This window comes from Canis lupus, chromosome 15 (genome assembly GCF_003254725.2).
Source record: "Canis lupus dingo isolate Sandy chromosome 15, ASM325472v2, whole genome shotgun sequence".
NCBI lineage: Eukaryota > Metazoa > Chordata > Mammalia > Carnivora > Canidae > Canis > Canis lupus.
In genome coordinates, this window is record NC_064257.1 from 4,944,304 (window position 1) to 4,969,776 (window position 25,473).

Here is a 25,473-nt window from a genome sequence, read left to right on the forward strand (position 1 = left end):
TGCAAATGAGGTGAAATAGGCAGGGGCCAGACCCTGCAGAATTCTGTAGGGATGGTAAGGGGTTGTGAGTTTCTTTCAATCTCTCTTTAAGAGGGAGGATGATGATGTGCTGTTGGAGGAGTTTTTTTTGGTGGTTTTTTTTTTTCGCTGTTGGAGTTTTAAGAAAAGTGAGAAGCCCCGACTGCTACTTTGCTGTATGGTCCTCGCCTTGTGTAAGAGTTAGAGGACAACCTCAGAAGACAGTGGAGCACAAGCTCGTGCGGCCGGCCGGCCTGGGCCTGGGCCCCCGGGAGCTCGCGCGGGGCCTGGTACCCAGGCGTCAGCTTGGCGGTTGCTAGGCAGCGAAGGGGGCGGGGTCTCCGCGGGACGGCCGCTAAAGGGGGCGGGGCTCCGCCGGGGCGGGGCCAAGGGCGCGGCGGCGCGCGCCGCGCGTTCGCAGGAAGTCGCGCGGGACGCGAGCGGAAGTGACGTCGCCCGCGCCCACGTGGTCCGGCGTGGTTGTGGAAGGGGGCGCTTCGGCGGGTCCTGCGGCGCTGCGGGCTTAGTTGACCGGTCAGGGCTCCCTCGGCCTAGCGCCCCGGTTCCCGTCGGGTCGGCAAGATGGTGAAGCCCAGGTACAAAGGACGGAGCACCATCAACCCCTCCAAGGCCAGCACCAACCCTGGTACGGGCGGCGGGGGCTCCGGAGGGGGGCTCGGAGGAGGCCGAGAGGGAGGAGGGGCGCCGGGGCCGGGGGATGCTGGGGCCGAGCCGGGACGAGGTGGTGCTTTCCTTTCGGGGGCCCTGACCTCTTGCACGGCTCTCAGGGCAGGGGGGGCGGGGGCAGTGAACGCTCAGGCCTGGCAGCCCTGGGGCATCTCCAGTTGCCCGAGGTCCTGTGTGGGGCATCAGCCTGTCCCCAGTGTATTTCAGCCCCGGAGGACTGCAGCTTTCCAGCCCAGGGAATTGCTAGAAGCAAATTAGATAAAGCCCCATTACAGGGTGGTTGGTGTAGGGCAGACCCGGCTGGCGCACCTGCCTGCCCCTCTGGCTGCCTTTGACCCTTTAAATGAGAAAGGGGGGTGGGGGATTCTACATTTGGCCTTTGGAGGCAAATCCCGCCTGTAAAGGGCACAGAAAACCCTACAGATGGATACCTGGTGATCATTCCAGTAAAGATTTATTTTTTTTATTTTTTTACTTATTTTTTATTTTTTTAAGGTTTTATTTATTTATTTATTCACGAGAGAGACACAGAGAGAGGCAGAGACACAGGCAGAGGGAGAAGCAGGCTCCATGCAGGGAGCCCGACGTGGGACTCCATCCTGGGACCTCAGGATCGCACCCTGAGCCAAAGCAGATGCTCAACCGCTGAGCCACCCAGGCGTCCCAAAGACTTTTTTTTTTTTTTAAGATTTTTATTTACTTATTCATGAGACACAGAGAGAGAGGCAGACACAGAGGCAGAGGGAGAAGCAGGCTCTGTGCAGGGAGCCCGATGGGGGAACTCGATCTCGGGACCCCGGGGTCACGCCCTGGGTTGAAGGTGGATGCTCACTGAGCCACCCAGACATCCCTAAATAAGGGTGTTTTTAGAGATGTTTAGTTCTACTGAGTTCCCACGTGCAGGATGAACAAGGTGGTTTGGGGGGTGGGGGGTAGGGGGGATCCCTTCTATTGGGTTTAGTTAATAAAACTTTGTTTTTAAAAAAAGTTTTTTGAGAACTTTAGTTCACGTCGAATGTTTTTCCTGGATTGCTGATAAATTATCTGATATGCGTAGACTGGAATCTTAGACTGTTAGACCCCGAAAAGGCCTTTTAGAGGTTATGATGTTACAGGGGGAAGAGATGGAGCCAAAATTGGGGAAGTCGCTAATCACCGTTGGTTGGTTGGTTGGTTGGTTGGCGCAGCTCGTGAGCAGCAGAGCGGCCAGTGCTGGGATGTCAGCCTGATTTCTACTCTATCACTTCAGGAGTAGACAGGTGACTTGACGTCATCCCCCAAAAGGAAAGCTGGGCTAGTGTTAGCAATGCTGATTTGTCCTTGTCTTTCTCTCTGAGCCGTAAAGCAAAAACTTCCACTTTCTTTGCTGTTTATCGAACTAAAACAGTAAGAAATGAAGAAACTGGTACGTAAGGAACACTTGAGTATCAAACTTGTAGTCTCCACGATGCCTTGCCTGTAGCAGGCACTCAATCTGTTCCAACTGAGACAGGTAAGAGCCCAGATGGTAATGTAATGCTTTTGTTCAAATTCTGGCTCTGCCACTTAGTAGCTGTGCGATTTGGGCAAGGTGATCTGGCCACCTGTACCTCAGTTTCTTAGCCTGCAGAATGAGGATAGTGTATCTCGTTATAGGATTATCATATGGCTTACACGAGGTGATGCCTGTAATGCGGATCGCACAGTGCCACAGTTAATGCTCAAAATTATTAACTCTTATCAAACGACAGTCATACTGAGGATCAAAGATCAGGTCAGCTTTGTCCTACCACGTAGCTTCCAGTGATAATAATTCCGTTGGAATGATAGAGGGAAAGAGAAAGAGATTTTGCAGCCAGGCCGCAGCTTGCCTACTTTGAGTGAACTAGTTGATGTGTTTGAGGCTCTGACTGTACTTAAGCTTGGTTATCAAATAGTTTGCGGTCGGCTTCTGTCTTTCCTAGATCGAGTGCAGGGAGCAGGGGGCCAAAACATGAGGGACCGGGCCACCATCCGGCGCCTGAATATGTACAGGCAAAAGGAGCGCAGGTGAGCATTACACATTGTCCTCCTCCCCTTTCCTTCATGCCCCGGACTTGTAGCTGAGACCTCGTAACCTTTGATATTCCCACTGCCACTTTCCCCAACTAGGAGTAGTATGTTTTCAAATATCATCTTATATGGGTGGTGTTATGATAAATGGCGGAGTTTTGGTTCAAGACGTGGGCAGCGGGTGGTGAAACAGTGATTGTGTCACAAGACTGTATGACCAGTGGAGGTTTTATTCCTCACAGCTTCAGCCTCCATGGATAGCACATTAAATCTCAAGTTAAATATCCTTCAGATAGAAATCTGGTTTTTCTTTAACAAATTATATAGGACTGTGGTTATGAAAGCAGCCAGAAAACTTGTTTTTTAATGCGGAACTTTAGATCACAACATTGTGGCACTTGGAAACTCATCACGACTGTGAGTTCTGCTGAGGCAGCCTCTACCATGGGGACTTGCTGAGCGTGGCATTTTGCTAGCTGGTCTTAATTTGTTTGGTAATTAGATTCTTCATCCGTTCTGAAAGATGTGTCTAAAACACAAACGTCAATGAACTTAATCTGCCTTAGTCACCTACTCTGCTGTTTGTTTAAGAATTTTGAGTTCCAGCATAAATCACCCTCTACTTAAAATTCATTTAAACCAGTCTTCAAATAATTACCAAAAAAAACTCAAGTATGTGGTTTTTTTTTTTAAGCAAATAAACAGTAAACAGATTTTTAAACATCAGCATTATTTGTTATTCATCCAGCAGAAATCATTACGTGCTCTGTTGCAAGAGGTTAAATGACTTTTGGACAATCTGTTTCAAATGTAGATGTACTTTTGTTTACTGAAGTCTGTATTTCATGATCATTTAAAACCAAAAAAAGAAAAAAGTTCCTTTTGATGGAACGGGTATTCTGGAAACCAAGCTTTGCTCTTGCCTCTCTTCTGTCATCAACCAGAATCTGTTATTTCCTCAATTTAGGAACAGTCGTGGTAAAGTGATTAAGCCTCTGCAGTATCAGTCCACGGTGGCTTCTGGCACGGTGGCGAGAGTGGAGCCAAATATTAAGTGGTTTGGTGAGTATCATCCTCTGTCACTTTGGTGTGCTGTGTGGAAAAGGGGAGGCTTAAAAGGTATATAAAAGGCAGAAGTTTTTGGGTAAATAGAACTGTCAAGGATTATATGAGAAAGGGCTCAGAAGTACCTGTAGTGGGAAAAGTGCTAAGAAAAGTAGTAGTGGTGGTGGATTCCATAGATAAGTTGTTTTTGTAAAGAGCTCATTATTTTTAGTTGTACATAAACCCTTTTAAACAGATAAAGCCATCCTTATTGACCAGCATTCACAGACCTGAGAACTCTCTCTTAATTTCTGGTGGCCTGGAGAGATGGCTATTTGAAAGGTGCCTTGCAGATGTGTTTCTGCCTTTAACTCGAAGTGTAAGTGCATTTACTGGCAGTTGCTTTGAAATCTTTCTTTCTTTTTTTTTTTTTTTCTTTAAGATTTATTTATTCACGAAAGACAGAGAGAGAGAGGCAGAGACATAGGCAGAGGGAGAAGCAGGCTCCCTGCGGGGAGCCTGATGTGGAACTCGATCCCGGAAATCCAGGATCATGCACCGCTGAGCCACCCAGGCATCCCTGAAACGTTTCTTAATGGGGATTTGCGCTTAGTTGCAGCAGAAGGATCTCTCATGGGTCGTTCCCGGGAGTGAATTGATGGGATCAGGGCTTCTTTCTTGGAAACTCCTATCTTTGTTTCAGTCTCAGGGCTTTCTTTCAGCTTTCCCCTTAGTCCCTGCTAGGTGCATGGGCCGATCAGATGGTCAGACCCCACTGTTTGCCTGGTACTTGACCTCTGTGCTTGGCGGCAGATGGCAGCTCCGTTCACTGTCTTATATTTTTCACAGGATACCCTCTAGGAAGCTGCAACTTGGGAAAGTGTCAAAGAAAACTTTTTAGAGGGGTGTCTAGCTTGGTGGCTGTATACTGTGACTCTAGGTCCAGACCATCTGGGTGTGAATCCTAGTCCGGCCATTTCTGTGGCCGTGGGCAAGGTATCACGACTCTCTGTTCGTTCATTTCCTGTCTCTAAAATGAGTATAAAAACAGTCTGTATCTTGTAGGACTGCTCTGAGGATTACGTGGGTGGCCACATGTGCGGTGCCTAGAGTCCGGGGCAGCAGTTGGTGAGCACAGTGTAAACGCTGCCGGTGTCCTCAGCACCGGCTTCATAACCCTAACCATCTTGGGATCTGCGTTTCTGCTGCAACACGCTGTCCCATTGAATGTGTGTTTCAGGCTCCCTCACCTACAAGGTGTTCTCCAGGTAGTGTTATATAGTTTTATTTTGCTCCCTTGCGTGGATTTACTGGCTCATTTCATAGTCCTTTCAAACCCTCATAAACGTAAAAAACGGTAGCTGTGACCCAGTTCTGTGCTTCAGGATTCCTTATGTGTATCGATAGGTCTGCTGTGATTGGCTCCAAATTTCTTTGCCAGATGGAGCAGGAAGTGTAGGACATTTGTCAAATCTCAGTTCCATTCACTGATGTTGATTTTTCAGTTTCATCCAGTCAGGAAATTGGGCTTGGAAAACTCTTGAAACCTTTTGTGTGTCTGGGTTGGTGGATTAGTTCACAGTGTATGAGTGCAGGAGAGGCAGTTTTTTTGTTTTTGTCCGCACCCCCCCCCCCCTTTTAAGTTTGAAAATGGTTCCATGGGATGGATGTATCGGGTGTTTGGGTAAGCCAGAGTAATTCAAAATCTTGCTTTTCCCTGTGTCGATGGGAAGAAGGATGTAGAAGCAAAAAGGAGTTATTATTATTAAATGGCAGCATTCTTCTGTAAACCAGGAAACACACGCGTGATTAAACAGTCATCATTACAAAAATTTCAAGAGGAAATGGGCGCAGTTATGAAGGATCCATACAAAGTTGTCATGAAGCAAAGCAAGTTACCCATGTCACTTCTCCACGATCGGATCCAGCCTCACGTAAGTTGGAGGATGTCCCTGGCAATGGAATTTCTTAGGCACAGTTCTCACCGACCCCTCTCCACCGTATTCGTTTCTTGTTTTTCTGTAGAGAAGAGTGGCTTTAATGCAGTACCAGTGAGGTTTTCCCTTTGTCAGGGCTCTCACCTTAGTAGGAACCACATTGTGTCAGGAAAGCACAGTATATAGTGGATCAGAGCACAGGCTTGGGAATCAGGCCTGACTTCATCTTTGCTGTGTCCTGGTTAGGTTTCTCCGTGAGCTTTCACTTCCATGGCTGTCAAGTCCAGAAAACTTGCCTCCTTGGGTGATTGGATGCAGATGAAGCATTTGGCACATAACACCTAGGGCGCTGCCTAAATAAGAGCTCAGTGGATCATAGCTATACTAATACCAGTTGTACGTTTTTTTGGTAGGCAAACTAGCTTAAGTGGTAACTGCATCAAACTTTGGGGGAAACGTAGAGTCAGGATTGGGTTAGCAGAAGGAAGCCGTGGGTGCTGTGTACTTTCAGCTTCTGTGAGACCCTTGGAATTCCTTCCAGGGAACGAAAGTGTTCTGGTCACATTGGCTCTAAATCACTGGACTTGAAGGGTAGCAAGGACTGAATCCAGCTTGAAGTGGAATGAGTTTCACACAGAACCAAAGAAATGGCCTAATGTTTGCACGTTTTTCCTTGCATTGAATAATAATTCCCAGAAACGTAGCCAGTACATAAGCCTCAGTTCCAATGTAAGGAGGGGAAGGAAGCATTGACATGCATACATGGATTAAACAGTTCAAAGAAAATTGTTTACTCGCAGAACAAAATAAAAACCAAGGCCTGGTTATTGCCTCAGGTTTTGTCAATTATGCTTTGTTTTATGATGGACTAGAAGAATGGCGCCTATTAGTGGAATGACTGTTTTCTTTCAGGGAAACACATGAGTGTAATTCATGAGCCACAGACAAGTTGCTCATTTCCCTTGTTCTCTTTGTCTGTTCTCCCTAAAGCCATCTTTTAACAAACTATTGAATCCTGTTTATGAGAACAGAGAGGTTTCATTATGGATTTATTGCTTTGTTGCCCATTCCAGTCGTTCAGTGCTTCTAAAATTCAGGCTTACACGGCTGACCTGTAGAGCCAAGGGTCTGTAGCTCCAGCAGTCAGCTAGTATTGCAGGCGGGTGCTCAAGAGTAAGGGATGAGTTTTCTCCCTTGGCCTTGAAAAACCCCGATTTTATTTTATCTACTGCTGGTTGTAAAACTTAATTCTGAGATGGCTGCACCGTGGGGAGTCAGATCAGATATGCTTTAACTCTTAGCGACATGCACATTATAGTGGCTGTAATTCTGTAGCAATACAGCAAAAATACTGTAACTTGTTTGATCTGTGTACTTTATTGCATACTGCCTATAACTGCCTGGTACTTGTTAATGTATAGGTTTTCACGCACACATCCCGGTGTACTGTACTTTATAGGTTATTCATGAGATTTCCAAGGATTAACTTTGATCACAATTTTCCCAGTGACATTAGCACCAAGTTCCCGTGTAAAATTTGTCCCTTCTGTTTGGGGATGTTGCCTTGTTGGAGGGTAGCAGGTAAAACTGAACTAAGAGATGAGTTAGAGGATCTGAAAAGGTGACCATAGCTTGAGGATCTTTGGGAATTGGAGGGGGGCTATCAAGGTCAGAAGCCACGGGGGTTGCTCTAGCATCCATGTTTAATGGCTGGTGCCTACAGAGGAGCTTTGTACTGAGGGGCAGAGGGCTTTTTTTTTTTTTTTTTTGAGGGTATGTTCTGCCGGCTGTTCACAGTCTGTTACGTGATAGATCCTAACTCAAACTTTGACTTTTATCCTGCTTCAAAAATTCCTATGCCCGTAACTCCTTTACAGGCACAGCAAGTTCTAGTTAGTATCAGGTTCCTTTTATCACATCTAAAGTATTATTTTGGACTTTTGCTAGATGTTTTTCATCTGAAGACTTTCCATGTGCATTTAATAAAAACGTTACCTAAATTAGGGAAAATGTTATCTGAAACTAAAATGCATCTTACAAAACAAGCAATTCCTTTTAGCCATGAAAGAAATTAACTTCCAAGAAAAAGTTGGCATTTACAGTTGGTTTTAAAAAAACACACAAATTTGAGTATGATTGTCCTTGACAAAATCTGTGAGTTTGGAGAATTTTATGCACTTGTTTGAAAGCTCAAAAAAAAAGGTCAGGAAAGATAAGTTAATGTTCATCATTGTAGCCTTAATTACATTTGACTGAAGTTTATGATAAATGAGATAAAGCAGAGTTTTTGGCAAGTCTCACACAACTATTCATACTTGCTGTGACTATTTGTATTACTTTTATATTTCTCCAAGGAGGCTTACAGAACTTCACAATTAGAGAACAGGGGCTTTTGCCCTTTTAGGTATGTGGATGCAGTAGCTTTTGGTATGGGTTGAGCCTTGGAAAAATGAAAGAAGAAAACCTTTCCCGGGTCGGGTTTTAACTTTTGCTCTTGCTTGGTACCTTCCTTAGCTTCATGCAGGATTCTCTTTTCTTTTTAGAACTCAAAGGTGCACATTCTTGATACTGAAAGCTTTGAAAATACATTTGGCCCAAAGTCACAGAGGAAGCGACCAAACTTACTTGCGAGCGATATGCAGTCTCTTCTAGAAAATGCAGAAATGTCCACTGAGAGCTATGATGAGGGCAAGGATCGTGACCTGGTCACTGAAGACACTGGTGTGAGGTACAGTTTGAATGTTCTTACTGCTCTCATTTGCTCTTCTTCAACAAAACATTGTCTTTACCTTTATTTTACCTACATGGAGCTCAGTGCTTTAACTCCTTTTTTTTTTTTTTTTTTAAGATTTTATTTATTTATTTGAGAGAGAGAGAGCACAAGCAGGGGAAGTGGCGGAGGGAGAGGGAGAAGCAGATTCCCCCCCGAACCAGGAGCCTGATGTAGGGCTCGATCCCAGGACCCTGGGGTCATGACCTGAGCTGAAGGTGGTTGCTCAACCCACTGAGCCACCGGGGCGCCCCAGTGCTTTAACTTGTAGATGGGGAGTGCTCTTTTTCCCTTTAACTAGAAAAAGTCATGAAGCTGGGGCCGGACTGAAAATAATTTGAGGTGGCTTGTTTTCTCTAGGTCTCTTTTCATCCCCAAAATAAAAATAAATAAATATTCTTTTCCTTTGTTGTAATAGCAGTAGAGTCTAGGATAGACAATTTAGAATATGTAGTTAAATTAGAACTGCAACACAAAGAAACTAAGAATCCTAATCCCACTGACCATGTCATTAAATTGTTAAAATTGTCAATGTCAGGGCTGCCTTAAACAGAGACTCTGGACCACTGGGGGTTCACAGATGGCCTTTGAGTTTCCTGGGATCCTCTGAAGATAATGTGGAAAGTGTATGTACGTGCATAAAGGTGGTGGTGGTTGTTGGTCTTATATTTGTTTTGGGGAGGGGAAAAGGGTTGATAGCTTTGTCATATTCTCACAAGGGTTTGTACCCAAAAGGTGGTCAAGAATCAGTCACTGTTGTATATATGAGTCTAGATCTTTTTTTACGCTCCGTGTTTGTTTATAAATATAATACCTATGACTGTATTTTAACTTGCCTTTTAATATATTTTTCTAAATGAATATGAATAGATTTCCATGTCAGTACTTAATTGACAATCCCACTGTGGAACATTTATGCTGTTTGTAGTTTTGTCCTGTAGTAAATAAGGCTTGGGTAAAACATCAATGTGACTGAATCCTCTTAACTATTCCCCACGGATGCTTTCTTATGGGGGAAATTACTGTGTCAGAGCACGCGTGTTTGTAGGCAGCTGCCGAGTGCCCTCGGAGGGAGCTGCCCAGTGTTGCCCCTCCCCCTTCGTGAGTGTGCCAGTGCCTTAGCATTGAGGTGCTATTGCTGGCCTGCAGCAAGCAGGGCCGCCCCGGTGCTGTCCATGGCCCGTTTCCAGCTGTGCACCTCCTCGAGATAACATCAGGCCATTTGAGGCCCAGCAAGAGAGGTGGCAAGTTAATTTCTTCCTAGAAGTATTTGGATTTTGTGTGCTTCTGCTGTTGTGAATTTTTTCCTCCTCCAAAAGGTGCAGTAGATAATGGAGGAGAAGACAAGATATTTTTATTTCTGAGACACTAGGTAAATGTCGGTGAGGCTAGTAGATAAACAGATTCTCAGCCTTATCAGAAATCTGTTGCTTCCTTTGGGAGTATAGGTTATGACTCAGGTCCTGCTGATTCATTTTCATGATCTTCTGTGACATGTTGGATACCTATAGTCACACTTTTTTTTTTTTTAAGGTTTATTTGAGATAGAGTGCGCACGTGTGGGGTAGGGGGCAGAGGGAGAGAGAAACTCAGCAGGTTCCTATCCTGGACTTGGGGACTTGACCTCATAACCCTGAAATCATGATCTGAACTGAAACCAAGAGTTGGATGCTTAGTCGACTGTGCCACTCAGGGGCCCCTACCTATAGTCACTTTTAAAAATATTTTGGGCCCCTGGGTGACTCCATCAGTTAAGCATCTACCTTCAGCTCAGGTCATGACCCCATGGTCCTGGGATTGAGTCTTCATTGGGCTCCCTGCTCAGCGGGAATCCCGCTTCTCCCTCTTTCTCTGCCCCTCCCCACTGCTTGTGGTCTCCCTCTCTCAAATAAATAAATAAAATCTTCTTTACAAAATAAAAATATTTATTTTTGGAGATGCCTGACTGGCTTGGTCGGTAGAGTATGTGACCCTTGATTTGGGGGATTATAAGTTTGAGCCCCACATTGGGTATAGAGATTGATTAAAAACAAAATCTTGGGATCCCTGATTTTGTTTGTGGCTCAGTGGTTTAACACCTGCCTTTGACCCAGGGTGTGATCCTGGAGACCCGGGATGGAGTCCCATGTCAGACTCCCTGGATGGAATCTGCTTCTCCCTCTGCCTGTGTCTCTGCCTCTCTCTCTTTCTCTGTGTCTCTCATGAATAAATATATAAAATCTTGAAAAAAACAAAACAAAATCTTAAAATAGGACTTTGAAAAAGAAAATATTGTTATCTTTGAAATTTTCAAGTTTTTTTATGTTTTTAATGTATGATCTACGGCTTAAGTATTTTTAATTTAACATTTTATCAGGGATCCCTGGATGGCGCAGCGGTTTGGCGCCTGCCTTTGGCCCAGGGCGCGATCCTGGAGACCCGGGATCGAATCCCACATCGGGCTCCTGGTGCATGGAGCCTGCTTCTCCCTCTGCCTGTGTCTCTGCCTCTCTCTCTCTCTGTGACTATCATAAATAAATAAATAAATACCTTAAAAAAAATTTTAACATTTTATCAATTTATTCATCATGATTACTCTTTAATCCCCATCACCAATTTCACCCATCCCCCCTGCCTCCCCTCTGATAACCATTAGTTTGTTCTTTAAAGGTAAGAGTCTATTTCTAAGGTTTATTTCTCACTCTTTTTTCTTTGCTTGTTTGGTTTCGTAAATTCCATATGTGAGTGAAATTCTATGGCATTTGTCTTTCTCTGACTGACTGACTTCACGAAGCATTATGCTCTCTAGCTCCATTCACGTTGTCGCATATGGCAAGATTTCACTCTTTTTGCTGGCTGAGTAATATCCTATTGTGTCTACATACCACAACTTCTTCATTCATCAATTGATGGCCACTTGGGCTGCCTTCATAATTTGGGTATTATACATAATCCTGCTACAAACATAGGATTGCATATATATCTTTTCAAAATTAGTGTTCTTGTATTCCTTGGGGAGATATCCAGGAGTGCAATTACTGGATCATGTGTTAGTTCTACTTTTAACTTTCTGAGGAAGCTCCATTCTGGTTTCCACAGTGACTGCTCTGGTTTGCATTCCCACCAGCAGCCCACGAGTGTTCTTTCTCCACGTCGTTGCGAACACCTGTTGTTTCTGGAGTTTTTTCTTTTAATCCAATTTTTTTACTGTGGTATTTATCCTTTCAGTCATTTTTAAGCCTGCAATTCAGTGACACTAAGTACATCCACGTGGTTATGCAGCCATCACCGTTCCATGTCCATTTCCAGAACTCTTTCATACCATCTCAAACTGAAAGTCTTTAGTGGATAGTAACTTCCCCCTGCTTGGTGGCCACCATTCTATGTTCTGTCTCTGAGGAGTTTGACTCCTCTTATGAGAGGTACTTGATATTAAGTGCAGTCCTAAGTCTCTTTCCTTTCGTGTCTGGCTTATTTCATGACCAGAATGTCGCTGGGGTCATCCATGTTGTGGCCTGCATCAGTACTTTATTCTTTTTCATTGATGACTAATATTCCCTTGTGTATACAGCACAATTTTCATCCATCCATCCCATGGACATTTGGATATAGTCACTTTTTAAATGATGAAATGTGCTTTTGTCCTGTCTCCAAGTAGCTTTAATGCTCTTTTCCTGTGACATATGGTCAACTTCTCCTTAAACATCCTCTTTATAGGGTTCAGTTGCTCACTTTGTTTTCTTATTTAGAAATGAAGCTCAAGAAGAGATATATAAAAAGGGACAGTCCAAAAGAATATGGGGAGAACTCTATAAGGTAAGACTTTCAGTTCTTTCTTGTTGAGTGCTGTTTTTTTTTTTTTTTTTTTAATCTTTTATTTATTCATGAGAGACAGAGACATAGACAGAGGGAGAAGCAGGCTCTCACAGGGAGCCCAATGTGGGACTTGATCCCAGGACCCTGGGATCATGACCTGAGCCACTGAGCCACCCAGGCGTCCCTTGTTGAGTGCTTCTTTTGGCTTTCTTTCTTTCTTTCTCTTTCTTTCTTTCTTTCTTTCTTTCTTTCTTTCTTTCTTTCTTTCATTTATTTATTTATTTATTTATTTATTTATTTATTATTTTTTTATTTTTTGGTTTTCACGATCTTATATGAGAAAACTGATCTTGATATATGGAAGCTCTGTCAAGCAAGCACACATTCCACTGCCCATTGCATCCTCACTGCCCCTCTTCACCAAAACCAGGATAGATGTGGCTAGGCATGTAACTATTTTGGATAACTACCTTTTTTTTTTTAAATAACACTGACAGCTATGTTACATAGACCTTAGATTTATCATAAGTCATTAGAGCTGCACCTCTCCTTATGGATGAGAACCTGCATCTAGAAAGTTGAATACCTCAGCCAGCTCACCCAGCTGGTTCATGGAGGAGCCTTCATGTGTCCTGAGTCCTGGCCCAGTCATCTTCAACTGGCTGAGTTTTATGTCCACGTACTAGAGAGAATTTTCGGTGACAGAGGTTTTCAAGGACAGTCCCATAATCCAGCAGTAACATAACAGGAAAGTAGTACCCTGAAGGCAAACTAAATTGTGTAGCTTTTGATAAAATACATAAAACCTGTGATAATAGAAACTTTTAGAAGTCTAAGAAGTAAATGAGTTCATTGAATAATGAACAGTAGTCACGAAGTACGGTGGGTTTCACCTAACAAAGTTTTCCAATTTGAAATTCAGCAAGTTTCTTCTACTCACAGGACAGGAGAAGTTTTGAATTCCAATGACTGGGCATTGAGATTGGCCACAACCTACTTGTGTTTTGAAGTTCTCATTATTATTTTATTTCCCCCAGGTTCCTTTAAATGTCCTTGGCCTCCCACTTCTCATTTATACTAAAGCAAATCATTTTCACTTCTTTGAATCGCAGGTGATAGACTCCTCAGATGTGGTAGTTCAAGTTCTTGATGCTAGAGATCCGATGGGTACCCGTTCCCCTCACATTGAGACTTACTTGAAGAAGGAGAAACCTTGGAAGCACCTTATTTTTGTTCTTAACAAATGTGACCTTGTTCCAACTTGGGCAACAGTAAGTACAGCTGCTTACCCAGAATAGACAGCCAGGCTGCTCAGCTCATTGGAGGCCAAGTTACCTGTAAATAAGTCCATTTCATGGTTTTTAGAATCTGAGACCTTAAAGCACTGGACTCCTTGACATGGTAGTCCTGGAAGCATTCTCGCTGAAAACAGAACTAAAATGTGCTTCACCCACAGGGGGCAGTCACCTTCTATCCTCTGATGGCTGGTGAAGGGACTAGCTGCAGTACCCCACAGGATAAAGGGTGGTGTCCCTTCCCCTGGGGGTAGAAGCTGCCACAGCCATCTGTTACATTAATTGCATTTAGTTGCCACGAAGGCATTTTTGTAATTGTTCCATGTTTGTCAGACAAAAGATAAAGCGTTAGCCGTCATTCTTTAAAACAAATTTTTTAAGAATGACAGCTAACATTTTCCTTAGACAGCTGTATATTTGAGACAGTCTGTAACTCAGGCTCTGAGTCTTCCTGGATTATGAATAAACAAGTATCTTCTCTTCCCCTTTTAGAAACGTTGGGTGGCTGTCCTCTCCCAGGATTATCCAACACTTGCCTTCCATGCAAGTCTTACCAACCCTTTTGGCAAAGGAGCATTTATTCAGCTTCTTCGGCAGTTCGGCAAGGTACTGGGACCTTACATGTCTCCCCTGGAGGGTGTAGGTCTGGGCCTGTGGAAGAATTTCTCTGGCCGGTATGCGTCAAAAGGTTACCCACACTTCCCCCATCTTGGTAATGAGAAGTGTGTTTTCGAGAGAAGACGTAAACACTCCTAGAGCCTCAGGGTCATAAGGGATTTCAGAAAGTACCTTCCAGCTCAGCCATTGTCCCCATGGCCCCCGTCTTTGACAAGCATTACTTCCTTTCTGCTGTTCCCCTGGCACCTGAGGGTCCATCCTCTGCTTGAGGATGGGCCTCCCCATTGCTCTGTATTCCCCATCCTGGCTTTGTAAAGAGGCCTGCCCTGCTGCCTCTGCCCTCAGGCCTATGCAGTTTCTACCCCGTCCTTTCCGATCCCTGATCCAATGTCACTTTCTTGGGGAGGCCCTGCCACCAGGTCGCCCTAGTGGACGTTCACAGAGCTTCATGTTTTGTACCTGCAGCTTGGTGTTTGTGTGTCTCATTCATCCTTCCTGGCTTCTCACAAGGATGCACATCCTCTGTCCCACCATCCCCACTTCCCAGAAGCAGACACTTTCAACTTGTGGCCGTTAGTTACCTCCATTATTTTCTTCCATATTTTTAATACCTGCATACGATTCTATTTCTGATCTCTCCACCCTCCCCACCTCCACCCCGCCACCTGCCATATTAGACATTAGCGAAGTCTCTGCTGTGGAAAATAAGGACTGAGTTTTTTAACAGCCGTCCTTTCCCGGTGCATGCTCCCCCCGCTGTGTTCTCCCTGTGTCATACATCATCTGGCTAGGTTATTATTTCCTTCAGTGTTTACGTTATTATGACTGTAAAATATCAGTCACAGCTGATCCACATAGTGCTATGATTATAATTCCTTTCTAATAGAACCTTCTGTCTTCTCTGGTGTTAATTAGCTCCTTGTCGTTTGTCACTAACGTGTCACCAAATCCTCTGGCAGGGTAGGAGCTTTGAGAATGATGGGCCACCTCGCTCTAGTCAGAACTGTCTGCTCAGAGGCCGGCTGCAGTCTCCTTCCTGGGATCTCCTTCACTGTCATCCTGAGCATTTGCTATGGCTCTTTCCTGGGCTTGAGCCCTTGTGTTCATTGGGATCAAGGGATCAGGACAGGATCTTCTTTCTTGGTTTTTCTTCTTTCCTGGTTTACTCCTTCCCTTTAATGGAACATATTTTCCAAAAACTCCCTGAGAAGCAGTGCTTAGGAGGAGACCTTGCGTTTTGGAAATACCTTTATTCTGTCCTCACACTGTTTCTCCCCAGAACGCTGAGGGCACCACTGCATTGTCTTCTGGTAGCTTCTGATAGGCCATTGAGAAATCTGAGGCCATGCTGACTCCTAATTCTTTGTGGATGGGATCTCTCAAAAAAAAAAAAAAAATTCCCATTTAAAAAATTGACTCACTTTAAAGTGAGTCTTCCACTGTTTATTGAGTTTGACACTGGATGAGACTTTGTCTGATGTTCTGTATTATTTCTTGGAGATGCCCCCACCTTCCACCCAATCATCTCATTCAGGACATGGGTTTTATATCCTGGTTTAATTCTTGAATTTTCTTTTCTTTATTTTAGTGCCTTTGTGATGTTTTGCTCTATTTTATGGAAAGTTTCTCTGACTCAGTCATCTAGCCGTTCTTCAGCAACATGTATTTTACTTTTCACTTGAGAGTTGTCCTGCCCTATTCTTGTTTCACAGATGAATTGTCATCCGTTTCTGAGAATAAGGATAGTGGTTTTTGAAATTGTTTTCTCTCCTTACATTGACTGTTTCCTGCCAGGTTCTTCGTGTTTTTCTGTGTTGAAATGTCTTGGCTCTTCATTCATATTTAAGGGGGAACCGGTAAAAAAAAGCCAATGGAAGTTTTAAGTGGGGGATGGGTGTTTTTGAGCAATAGATTTCACTGTAGGTAACAAGGTAGAAACCCAATATTGTGTTGGAGGGCACCCTAGGTATCAGTGTCTATAGATCTTTGCTCTTGAATCTTTAGTTTCCCCCACAAAGAAGTCTCCCAGTCTCCAGCTCAGAGGTGTATAAGCTTGACTGCCAGGGTTCTGGGAACTCAGTGGAAGTAGGGGCCTGTAGCTTCCCATTTAGGTCTGAAAATGAAAGATTATTTTTGGAGATGCAGGGTTTCCAAAAAATCAGTATCTGGTAAGGCCCTGGGGCAGAGAAGTTGGGTGCCCTTGGGGGAGGGAGGGGTAGCACGGTGTCACTGCTCTGCAGACTTCTCACTAGTCTGGATTTCAGACTCCCTTAGTGGTAGCTGTCCCACCAGTTCCCAAGGGCTTTTGTGATTCTTTGGCAGTATTTTTGCTAGTTTTTTGTTTTTCTACCTTAGCTTTCATCTTGTAGTGGGCCAAATTAGATACTACCTCTTAGCTGCTAGTATTTTGTTAACATCGTATGTTTTTATGGGCTCATTTCCAGCTCATTCCTTGGTTTTATATCCCTGGTTCTCTGGGTTCCTATGTGTTCATTCCCATTGCTGTCATCATAGTGGAGTTTGTGGCGGGAGTGAGGCCAGTGTGAGCCCTTGGTCCACCATCTTTCATTAGAAATCTCAGCTAGTTGTAGAGTGTTGCTGAACTCTGTCTCCTTGACTCACCCAGTGGTCTAACTTCTGAGGTTACTCCTTTTTCTTCTGTCGTTTGTTTTTTGGCAATGAAAACGCAAAATGCATTGTGCAGAGAGAAGGAGGGATGGGTCTTGGGATTGCCAGTTGGTGTATCTGTGGATGGTGTTCTAAACTGATGACTAGCAAGTTCTTTCTTCCTTGGCTACTCGACCTACATACTTTTAACCTTAAAACATTCAAGAACAATAGCACATGGACAACTGAGGAAATGAGTCACCTCTGATTTATTAATAAGTGTGTGTGTGCAGCCCACTAAGATGATGTAGGTGGTGTGTGTCTAGGCTTTAGATCAGATCAAGTTCTAGTGACACTTTTGCCCCATGTTCTTTATTTTACCAGCAAAGTAACACAACCTCTTTTTCCCAAGAGATACTCGTGACTGTGTGTATGTGGTGTATATTCTTTCCTTGAACAGTTGCACACTGACAAGAAGCAGATCAGCGTCGGCTTCATCGGCTATCCAAATGTCGGCAAGAGCTCTGTGATAAACACATTGCGCTCCAAGAAAGTTTGCAATGTGGCCCCCATTGCAGGTGAAACAAAGGTACGTCTGGCTCGAGGGGTCCTTATTTACGTTGCCATATTTTATTTCCATGGAGGGTGGAACACGGAGGTTTCTGGTCTGCTTCTCGTGAATGAAGTCCAGCATGGAGAGTTTGATCTCCATGTGATAGTTTGGAACGTACCAGAGTTGTCTCTGCCCATTTTGGTAAGATTGAGTGTACTTTGTATGGCACTGTGTGCCTTTAGCATGATCTGGGAGGTGCCGTTCATATTTAAGTCTGTTTTAAATTGTCTCTCCAGCCTTATTCTTTGATAAACAAAACTAACCCAAGAATATTTGGTACCTGGGTTATCAAAGAAAATTCAGTGTTACAATAGATTCTGGCAGTTGAGGACGGACCCTGAAACCCAGAGTATTTGGGGAGCAGTGTGGTTCTACTGAAAGGAAGGGGAGCCAGTTGGTATTAAGCTTCCAAGAGTGCTTTGAAAAATTGGGGACCAGTTGATTTGATATTATCTGTCTCATTTTTAAACTCTTTGCTGGTGGGAACTGTAGTTTTAGACTCAGTGGAAGTGCCTCGTGCGTGGCCCAAGTAGAGGAGAGACTTCTAGCTTCGTGACTTGGCAGGTTGCTTGGCTTTGAGCCCTGACCCCTTCCCTTCCTAGCTTCATGAGCATCAGGGGTTTGTGAAATTAGACTCCTAGTGTTTGACCCAGGGGAGTCTCTGGTTTTTTTTTGGACTTCAGGTCTGGCAGTACATCACGTTGATGCGTCGGATATTCCTTATCGACTGTCCAGGTGTGGTTTATCCCTCTGAAGACTCAGAGACGGACATTGTGCTAAAAGGAGTGGTGAGTATTTTGGTTCTCAGAGGCTCTTTGTTTGCCTTTGAGGGGAGCATTCTGTGGAGAACACTGGATATTTTTCTGTTTCACTCATTCAGAAGACAGTTTAGAGTCCGCCCGTCTGACCAGATTTTAGGAACATGGTGCTTAGCAGGGCGGCCTCTCCCTTCCTCTGAAGCCTGCTTGGGGAGTCAGTGGAGCTGTGGGCATATCTGGTCAATGTCATTCCACAAGAGTTTGTAGTTTACACACAGGATCCAGGGGGAAGCAGGGCCTGTTTATGTTTAGTGATCATTCATCTTCGAGGGTTTATGGGCTGAGTCATTTTGGAACTCAGGCGTTTCCTCACTTGTTCCTGAATACGACCAAAACCTTTAAACGGCTCCACTTAACCTTAGCCAGGGCCACTGGCCATACATCCTGTGCACATTCCTCCCCTCTTTCCTTAAACTATCGAATTCTCTTTGTGTCCTGGGATCGGCAGGCTTTTCACCGTTTCTGCAAGTGAGTAGCATGAGACGGTCCAACTTGAGACTGCTTGTGGAACCACAGTTAGTTTGTGGTGAGCAGGGATCAGCGCCGAGTCCTGGGCTCCATGGTGGTGGCCAGCGTGCAGGGACCTTCTAGCCGACCGCGACCAGCCACCTTGGAGACCCTCCCTGCCAGGTCCCACTCGCACCACGGTGTTGAGGTCTGTTTTCAGATATTGTTACAAATGTGAACTTCACTGCTTCCATATAAACTCTGTAAGCCTGAAATTTCCTGCTAACATCTAGGTTCAAGTTGAAAAAATAAAGACTCCTGAAGATCACATTGGTGCTGTACTTGAACGAGCAAAGCCGGAATATATCAGCAAGACATACAAGATTGATTCTTGGGAGAATGCTGAGGACTTCCTTGAGAAGCTGGCTTTCCGGACTGGGAAGTTACTGAAGGTGAGCAAGGTTTTCTGAGAATGTAGACCAGCACACATGGCAGATGGGTGTATGTGGCATGGACCTTTTGTGTTTGGGGTATTTTGTGTGTCTGTTTTATTTATTTTTTCAACTTTTTTTTTTTTTTTTTTTTAAGATTTTTACTTATTTAGTTGAGAGAGAGTGAGCGCACAAGCAGAGGGAGGGGCAGAGGGAGAGGGAGAAGCAGGCTCCCTGCCAAGCTTGGAGCCTAATATGGGGCTTGATCCTAGGACCCCGGGATCGTGACCTGAGCTGAAGGGGGACAGTAACTGACTGAACCTCCTAGGTGCCTGTTTGTTTGTTTTAAAGGTTTTATTTTTAAGTAGTCTATACCCAACATGGGGCTTGAACTCACAACTCTGAGATCAAGGGGCATGCACTCCACTGACTGAGCCAGCCAGGCGCCCCCTGGACCTTTTTGTTTTTGAATGTGTTGTGTGAGCGGTATGAGACTTGGCAAGCAGATGGTGATGAACAACCGGGGGCAGCTGAAATGCCTCCACACTGGGAGGTGGTTTTGTTCTTGGAGTTTAACGGGGAGTCTTTCTGTGCATTTCAGGGTGGAGAGCCTGACTTTCAGACTGTGGGTAAGATGGTTCTCAATGACTGGCAGAGGGGCCGGATTCCTTTCTTCGTCAAGCCGCCCAATGCGGAGTCCCCTGCAGCCTCCCAGGTGAGAGAACAGGGTGGGCCCGCCTTCTGGAAGGTGTGGGTACTGACTAGGCATGGCACCTTTGATTGCCTTCCTTTATGGAGCACCTTTCTCCTTTGGGGTTTTCCTGCTCCACAATCTCCCATCCCATAGAGCCCTTGCTGTGACCTTGTTGGGGGATGGTATTTGGAGACCAGAGAGTAGATCTGTGGTAGGAGACCCGAGTCTAAATACTAGTCTTTAGGGCCTTGAACAAAGAGGGCTTTAACTGTCAGTGCTTTTTCAATCCTGTGTCTTTCCTTATGCATGAGGAACAGAGGCATTTCCAGGATTGACTTGACGTTCGCCAGGCCCAACCATATGCCAGGCATAGGCCTAGGAATCAATAACATAGCCCTCGCCCTTAAGAAGCTTGTAAAGGTGGAAAAGAGAGAGGTCAGGTGTATAGTCAGGGAAAGAAACCTTAGATTGGGGCGTCTGGGCTGGATTGAGGAGCTTCCCTTCTGTCAAGTTTCCCTCCCACTGGCTGGACTGCCACCAGGCTCCAGCTGTGGCCCTTTGCTTTTCTATTTGTAGGGTCTTCAGAGCTCTGCCAAGCCTTTGGAAGAGATGGCTTTAAGTTCTGCTTCCATACTAATCCTTTGGGTTCAGGTCATTCTGGTTCCTTCTTACCTGAACTCTGTTCCCAGGGCTTCAGTTATCAGCTAGAAGCTTCCAGTTGAATATTTTTTCCAGCATTTCAGAATCAGCATACCTGAAACTGACGTTAGCTTTCTCCCTCTCCCTCTAGAGCCCCCGAACAGCCAACAAAACACCCCCAATCCTCTTGCACGTTCTCTTTTTTTTTTTTTTTAATATTTATTTATTTATGATAGTCACAGAGAGAGAGAGAGAGAGAGAGGCAGAGACACAGGCAGAGGGAGAAGCAGGCTCCATGCACCGGGAGCCCGATGTGGGATTCGATCCCGGGTCTCTAGGATCGCGCCCTGGGCCAAACGCAGGCGCCAAACCGCTGCACCACCCAGGGATCCCCTCTCGCACGTTCTTTGTGTGTTAGGTCGTTCATTCATTGATTCGTTCATTAAGCACAAGTAGACTGAGGATCTCCTAAGTGCTGGGCACTCTGCTGGGCACCAGAGGTACTGCGGTGAAAGCAGAAGAGTCCTGCCTCTCGCACTTCTGTACATATGGATGCCCGCAGAGCAGTGCCTGGTTTTTCCCCTGATACCAAATAGATTTCGTTTCTCCATAAACAGTTGTGCAATTCTCTGGCACCAGCTGGTGGTCCAGTGGTGCAGTTCAATTCTGACGCTATCCCTGAGGGTTAGCACGGTCCCACAAGATGCCCCCGCTTCGGAGGCTAGCTGCAGATGGGGTTCCCGAGCTCCCTGCGCTTCAGCCCAGCCAGCTACAAGTTCAGAGGTTCTTGGATTTGATAATGTGCTAAAACAACTCCTGGAACTCAGCAGAGTGGCTTAATGAAGGCTCCTTTATTATGGTGGCAATAACTCAGGAACAGCCAACTGGAAGGGATGCATAGGGCCGGGCACGTGCTCTTTCTGGGCATGACGCCCTCCCAGCCCCAGTTCATTCAACCCAGAGGCTCTCCAACCCTGTCCTCCAGGGCTTCTCATGGAGGTTCCGTCACACAGGCCTGCTTGATTAAAGCGTTGGCCACCCGTGCTCACGCTCCACCTGTAGCCGTCTCGTCAGGTGCTTGGGCCTTCTGGTGACCGCAGAGGAGGCCGCAGCCACCCGGAGCGCCTGAGGCAGGAGTGTACCTGTGGGTCTGGGGCGGGGCGGGAGGCCGCTGGGTGTGAGGCAGGAGTCTGTTGTGACCCTGGGTGCACACAGTAGGGTTTTCTTGAGCTCTTGCTCTATGTCTGGCCATTGAGTTTTATTTTTTTATTCTATTATTATTTTTTAAAGATTTTACTTATTTATTCATGAGAAACAGAGAGAGAGAGGCAGAGACCCAGGCAGAGGGAGAAGCAGGCTCCATGCAGGGAGCCCGACATGGGACTCGATCCCAGGACTCCAGCATAATATCCTGGGCTGAAGGCAGCACTAAACTGCTGAGCCACCTGGGCTGCCCTGGTCATTGAGTTTTAGATCATTGGTTCCCCCGGTCTGATTTCCTTCTTTGTCTAGTAGTGGCCGAAACGCTTTCAGAATCCAAAAGCTAAAAACCTTAGCTTAGGGAAAAGGTATAAAAATGTACCTATAAATTTTGTAGGCAATTTCCTGAATTTTCTGGATTCCTCATTTACTGAGCACGTCGTGTAGCTGCTCTTGCCTTTGGAAAATCCCTAAAGTTCTGTGAGTCGCAGTTGCAGGGATGAAAGACTACAGATGTGAGGCGCCAGGATGATGCCTGCCTCACATGTCTTCACCCTTACCCCAGAGAGGCGGGGTGTTTCGAGGTCCCCTACCTCGGCTCCCTTGTGGCCTCACCTCCAGAGCTTTCCTCCAGGGGCCTCCCCCTGGCTTCTGTCCCCTGTTTAGCACTGTGCTTTGGCTCTGGGCAGTTGTGTGCTCTCCCCTGGGGTGTGCCTGTCTCAGGAGCCCCATTCCTTCCCCTTCTTAGGGAGGGAGAGGGAGTCGGCCGCCCTGTGGTGAATGGCGACGGTTTGAGCGGCTCCAGTTGGCTCGTCCTCTAGCACCGCAGCCAGGAGCCTCTGGTCCCCGAGTACCGGCTTCTGGGGGTCATGCGTGTTGGCCTGCGTGTGAGACGATGATGTGACTCTGGTGTGGGGTTTTCAGTTCTCTCCCTTAGTCCCGAGGAGAGGACTGCCTCTTTTGAGAGCAAGGTGTCAGTTCAGAAATGGTTTTTCTTGGGGGATCCCTGGGTGGCGCAGCGGTTTGGCGCCTGCCTTTGGCCCAGGGCGCGATCCTGGAGACCCGGGATCGAATCCCACGTCGGGCTCCCGGTGCATGGAGCCTGCTTCTCCTTCTGCCTATGTCTCTGCCTCTCTCTCTCTCTCTCTCTGTGTGACTATCATAAATAAATAAAAATTTAAAAAAATTAAAAAAAAAAAAAGAAAAAGAAATGGTTTTTCTTGGGCAGCCCCGGTGACGCAGCGGTTTAGCTCCGCCTGCAGCCTGGAGTGTGATCCTAGAGATCCAGGATCGAGTCCCGCATCGGACTCCTTGCATGGAGCCTGCTTCTCCCTCTGCCTGTCTCTCTCTCTCTCTTCTCTCTCTCTCTCTCTCTCTCTCTGTGTCTCTCATGAATAAATAAATAAAATCTTAAAAAAAAAAAAGAAATGGTTTTTCTTGTCTGATCCTGTCTTGTCTCCCCCATCTGCACCCCTTTTTGGCCTGGATAGCTCCCATCCTCCGTGTCGTTGGAAGTTGCGACAGACACGAGCCAAAAGAACTCAGAAGAGGAAGCCACAGGACCTATAGGTGAAGCATCAGCGCCTGTCACTGAGAAGGAAAAAGAGAACAGTCTTGGTGACACAGACTCAGAAATGCAGCAGATTCTGGCGCGGGTTCGACAGAACTTTGGCAAAATCAATGTCGTGCCTCAGTTTTCCGGGGACGACCTGGTCCCTTTGGAGATGTCAGATGTTGACGAAGAGCTTGAGAGCTTTTCTGGAGAGGAGGAGGAGCAGCAGGAGGAGGAGGAGGACCAACCAGGAGACAGCGAGGAGGAGTCTTGCCAGGAGTCCCAGGAGGAGCACGCGGGAAATGACACCAAGGCAGTTATTAAAGCCCTGGATGAGAAGATTGCTAAATATCAGAAGTTTCTAAACAAAGCCAAAGCTAAGAAATTTTCAGCAGTCAGGTACTTGTGATCTGCTCGTTCCTTGCGGAGAAACGTGTCGTGAGGACTGGGGCAGTACTTTAGGGAGCTGGAAGGGAGTTGTTGCATTTTTTTTTTTTAAAGTGACCTGTGAATTTCTAAGATGCAGCTCCCTGAAGTAGAGGTGTCACTGCCTTCCCTTGGGCTGGGGGGCAACTCTGCAGCAGCGTGGGCCCAGCCCCTGGGCTGAGGGCAGTGACAGGCGGTTTTGTTACTTTGCTTTTCTGTTGCAGAATATCCAAGGGACTAAGTGAAAAGATTTTTGCAAAATCTGAAGAGCAGAGAGTAGCTGAAGAAGTTGTAGAAGACACAGGTAAGAGTTGAATTAGTCAAACCGCTTAGGTGCGGTTTGCATCTTTAGAACTGTGGGAACTCTGATCTCTAAACCAAGAGATTGTGGGGTCATCCCCCCAGGTCCTTAGCGTAGTCGGCAGATACCCCGTTCACATGCTGTTTGTCGTACTGGTTGGATTATTAGCTTTTCATCCTGCACATTTCTTGGGGTTAATTCAGGAAACCTGTAAAAAGAGTACATTGGGAGCCTTATAATCTAGAGGTGAGTCAGCTAGATTTTTTTGTGGGAGATAGGACGGGTCAGGTATTTATTCCTTACTCCATGGACTCACAGCTTCCATGTGAAAAGTGTGTTTCTGTGACATAAATGCAAACCCTGGCGTGGCCTGTAAGGGCCCTCCTGGCCTCATCCTGCTTTACTCTGCGCTGGCCTTCTTCCTCCAACACATCAAGCTCATCCCCACCTTAGCATTCACGGACACGTTTTGAATAGACAATTCCTCTCTTTTCTGTGTGCTCATGTGTTGTGTTTCCAGCACCTACCAAAAGGGGAAAGAAGAGGAAGGCACAGAGGGAAGAGGACCATTCAAATAAAACTCGCAGGACGCTTACATCTAAGGAAGTACGTGGTTTTGGTCTTAAATATCACCCGGGTATAGAAAGTAGAGAAGAGAAATCCGTTTCCTAATAGACATGCTTTCCCACACTGATGGTCTGGAGCTGAATTCTCAGAACTCAGTCCCAAGTGACCTAGTTGAGATCAGTTGAGTAGGATCAAGAGCTGGCCCACTGGACAAAGGTCCTTGAGTCCCTGATCGCCGTCCTCAAGCATGTGGATTGCCCTCTACAAGGGTCCGCTGGTTTTCACGTGGTGAGCCGAGCTGTTGAGGCAGATGGATCCCCACCCTCTGTGAAGCTCAGGCCTGTACTGGGCTCCTCAGAGCTGGGGTGGGCCCTCTTGCGAAGGGAGGAGCTTGTTATTGGAAGTGTTCACCCCTAGATGGGAGTGCAGTAGGAAGGACTCCAGCGTGCGTGACGCTTGGACCCATGGACAGGCTATGACTTGCAGCTGTCATGAGTCAGGGTGGAGGGGCACCCTGGGGTCTGTGGGGAGCCATTTGTTCCTAGGACTGCCTCCAGTAATTGGGGGAGCAGCATGGGGGTGGAGCATGAGAAACAGAAGGGCTTGCTCTGTGACTTCTCCACAATTGATTGGTTGTTTTGGTCTCTTGGGTTTTTTTGTTTTTGTTTTTTGCCATTTTTTCACAGCGGAGGCGAGCGGCCCGGCAGCAACAGTCCAAGAAAGTTGGTGTACGCTACTATGAAACACACAATGTGAAAAATAGGAACAGGAACAAAAAGAAGACCAATGACTCAGACGGACAGAAACACAAACACAAAAAATTCAAACACAAGCAGTAACATTTCAAAAGTTTATTAAATTATACAAAAATATGCAGTTAGAAACTGTGTTCGTTTTCTTCATGCCCAGTTGGCATTTCTAAGGCCATGATGCATTTGTTCTGAGGTTTAACAGTTGAAACCCTTCACCGGTGCTAGTGAAAA

At 45.8% G+C, this 25,473-nt stretch overlaps 1 protein-coding gene across 1 annotated transcript; it reads left to right on the plus strand.

The window, feature by feature from the left end:
* The first annotated feature begins 458 nt into the window (after positions 1-458).
* On the plus strand, positions 459-25,362 carry GNL2 (G protein nucleolar 2). Its single transcript, XM_025419875.3, has 16 exons — positions 459-664; positions 2,649-2,733; positions 3,704-3,798; positions 5,575-5,714; positions 8,261-8,445; positions 12,216-12,282; positions 13,395-13,553; positions 14,070-14,183; positions 17,263-17,391; positions 18,099-18,203; positions 18,974-19,132; positions 19,713-19,826; positions 23,135-23,595; positions 23,847-23,926; positions 24,444-24,529; positions 25,177-25,362. Exons 1-16 carry the CDS (start codon positions 601-603, stop codon positions 25,327-25,329), a joined length of 2,196 nt encoding a protein of 731 aa, XP_025275660.3. The 5' UTR covers positions 459-600; the 3' UTR covers positions 25,330-25,362.
* The last annotated feature ends 111 nt before the right edge of the window (positions 25,363-25,473 follow it).

Bases quoted from the DNA above. Each gene is read 5' to 3' on its own strand.
- GNL2 (XM_025419875.3), top strand. From the start codon at position 601: ATGGTGAAGCCCAGGTACAAAGGACGGAGCACCATCAACCCCTCCAAG. The intron at 8,446-12,215 runs GTACAGTTTGAA...TTTCTTATTTAG, and splicing joins ACTGAAGACACTGGTGTGAG to AAATGAAGCTCAAGAAGAGA. The intron at 23,927-24,443 runs GTAAGAGTTGAA...TTGTGTTTCCAG, and splicing joins AGAAGTTGTAGAAGACACAG to CACCTACCAAAAGGGGAAAG.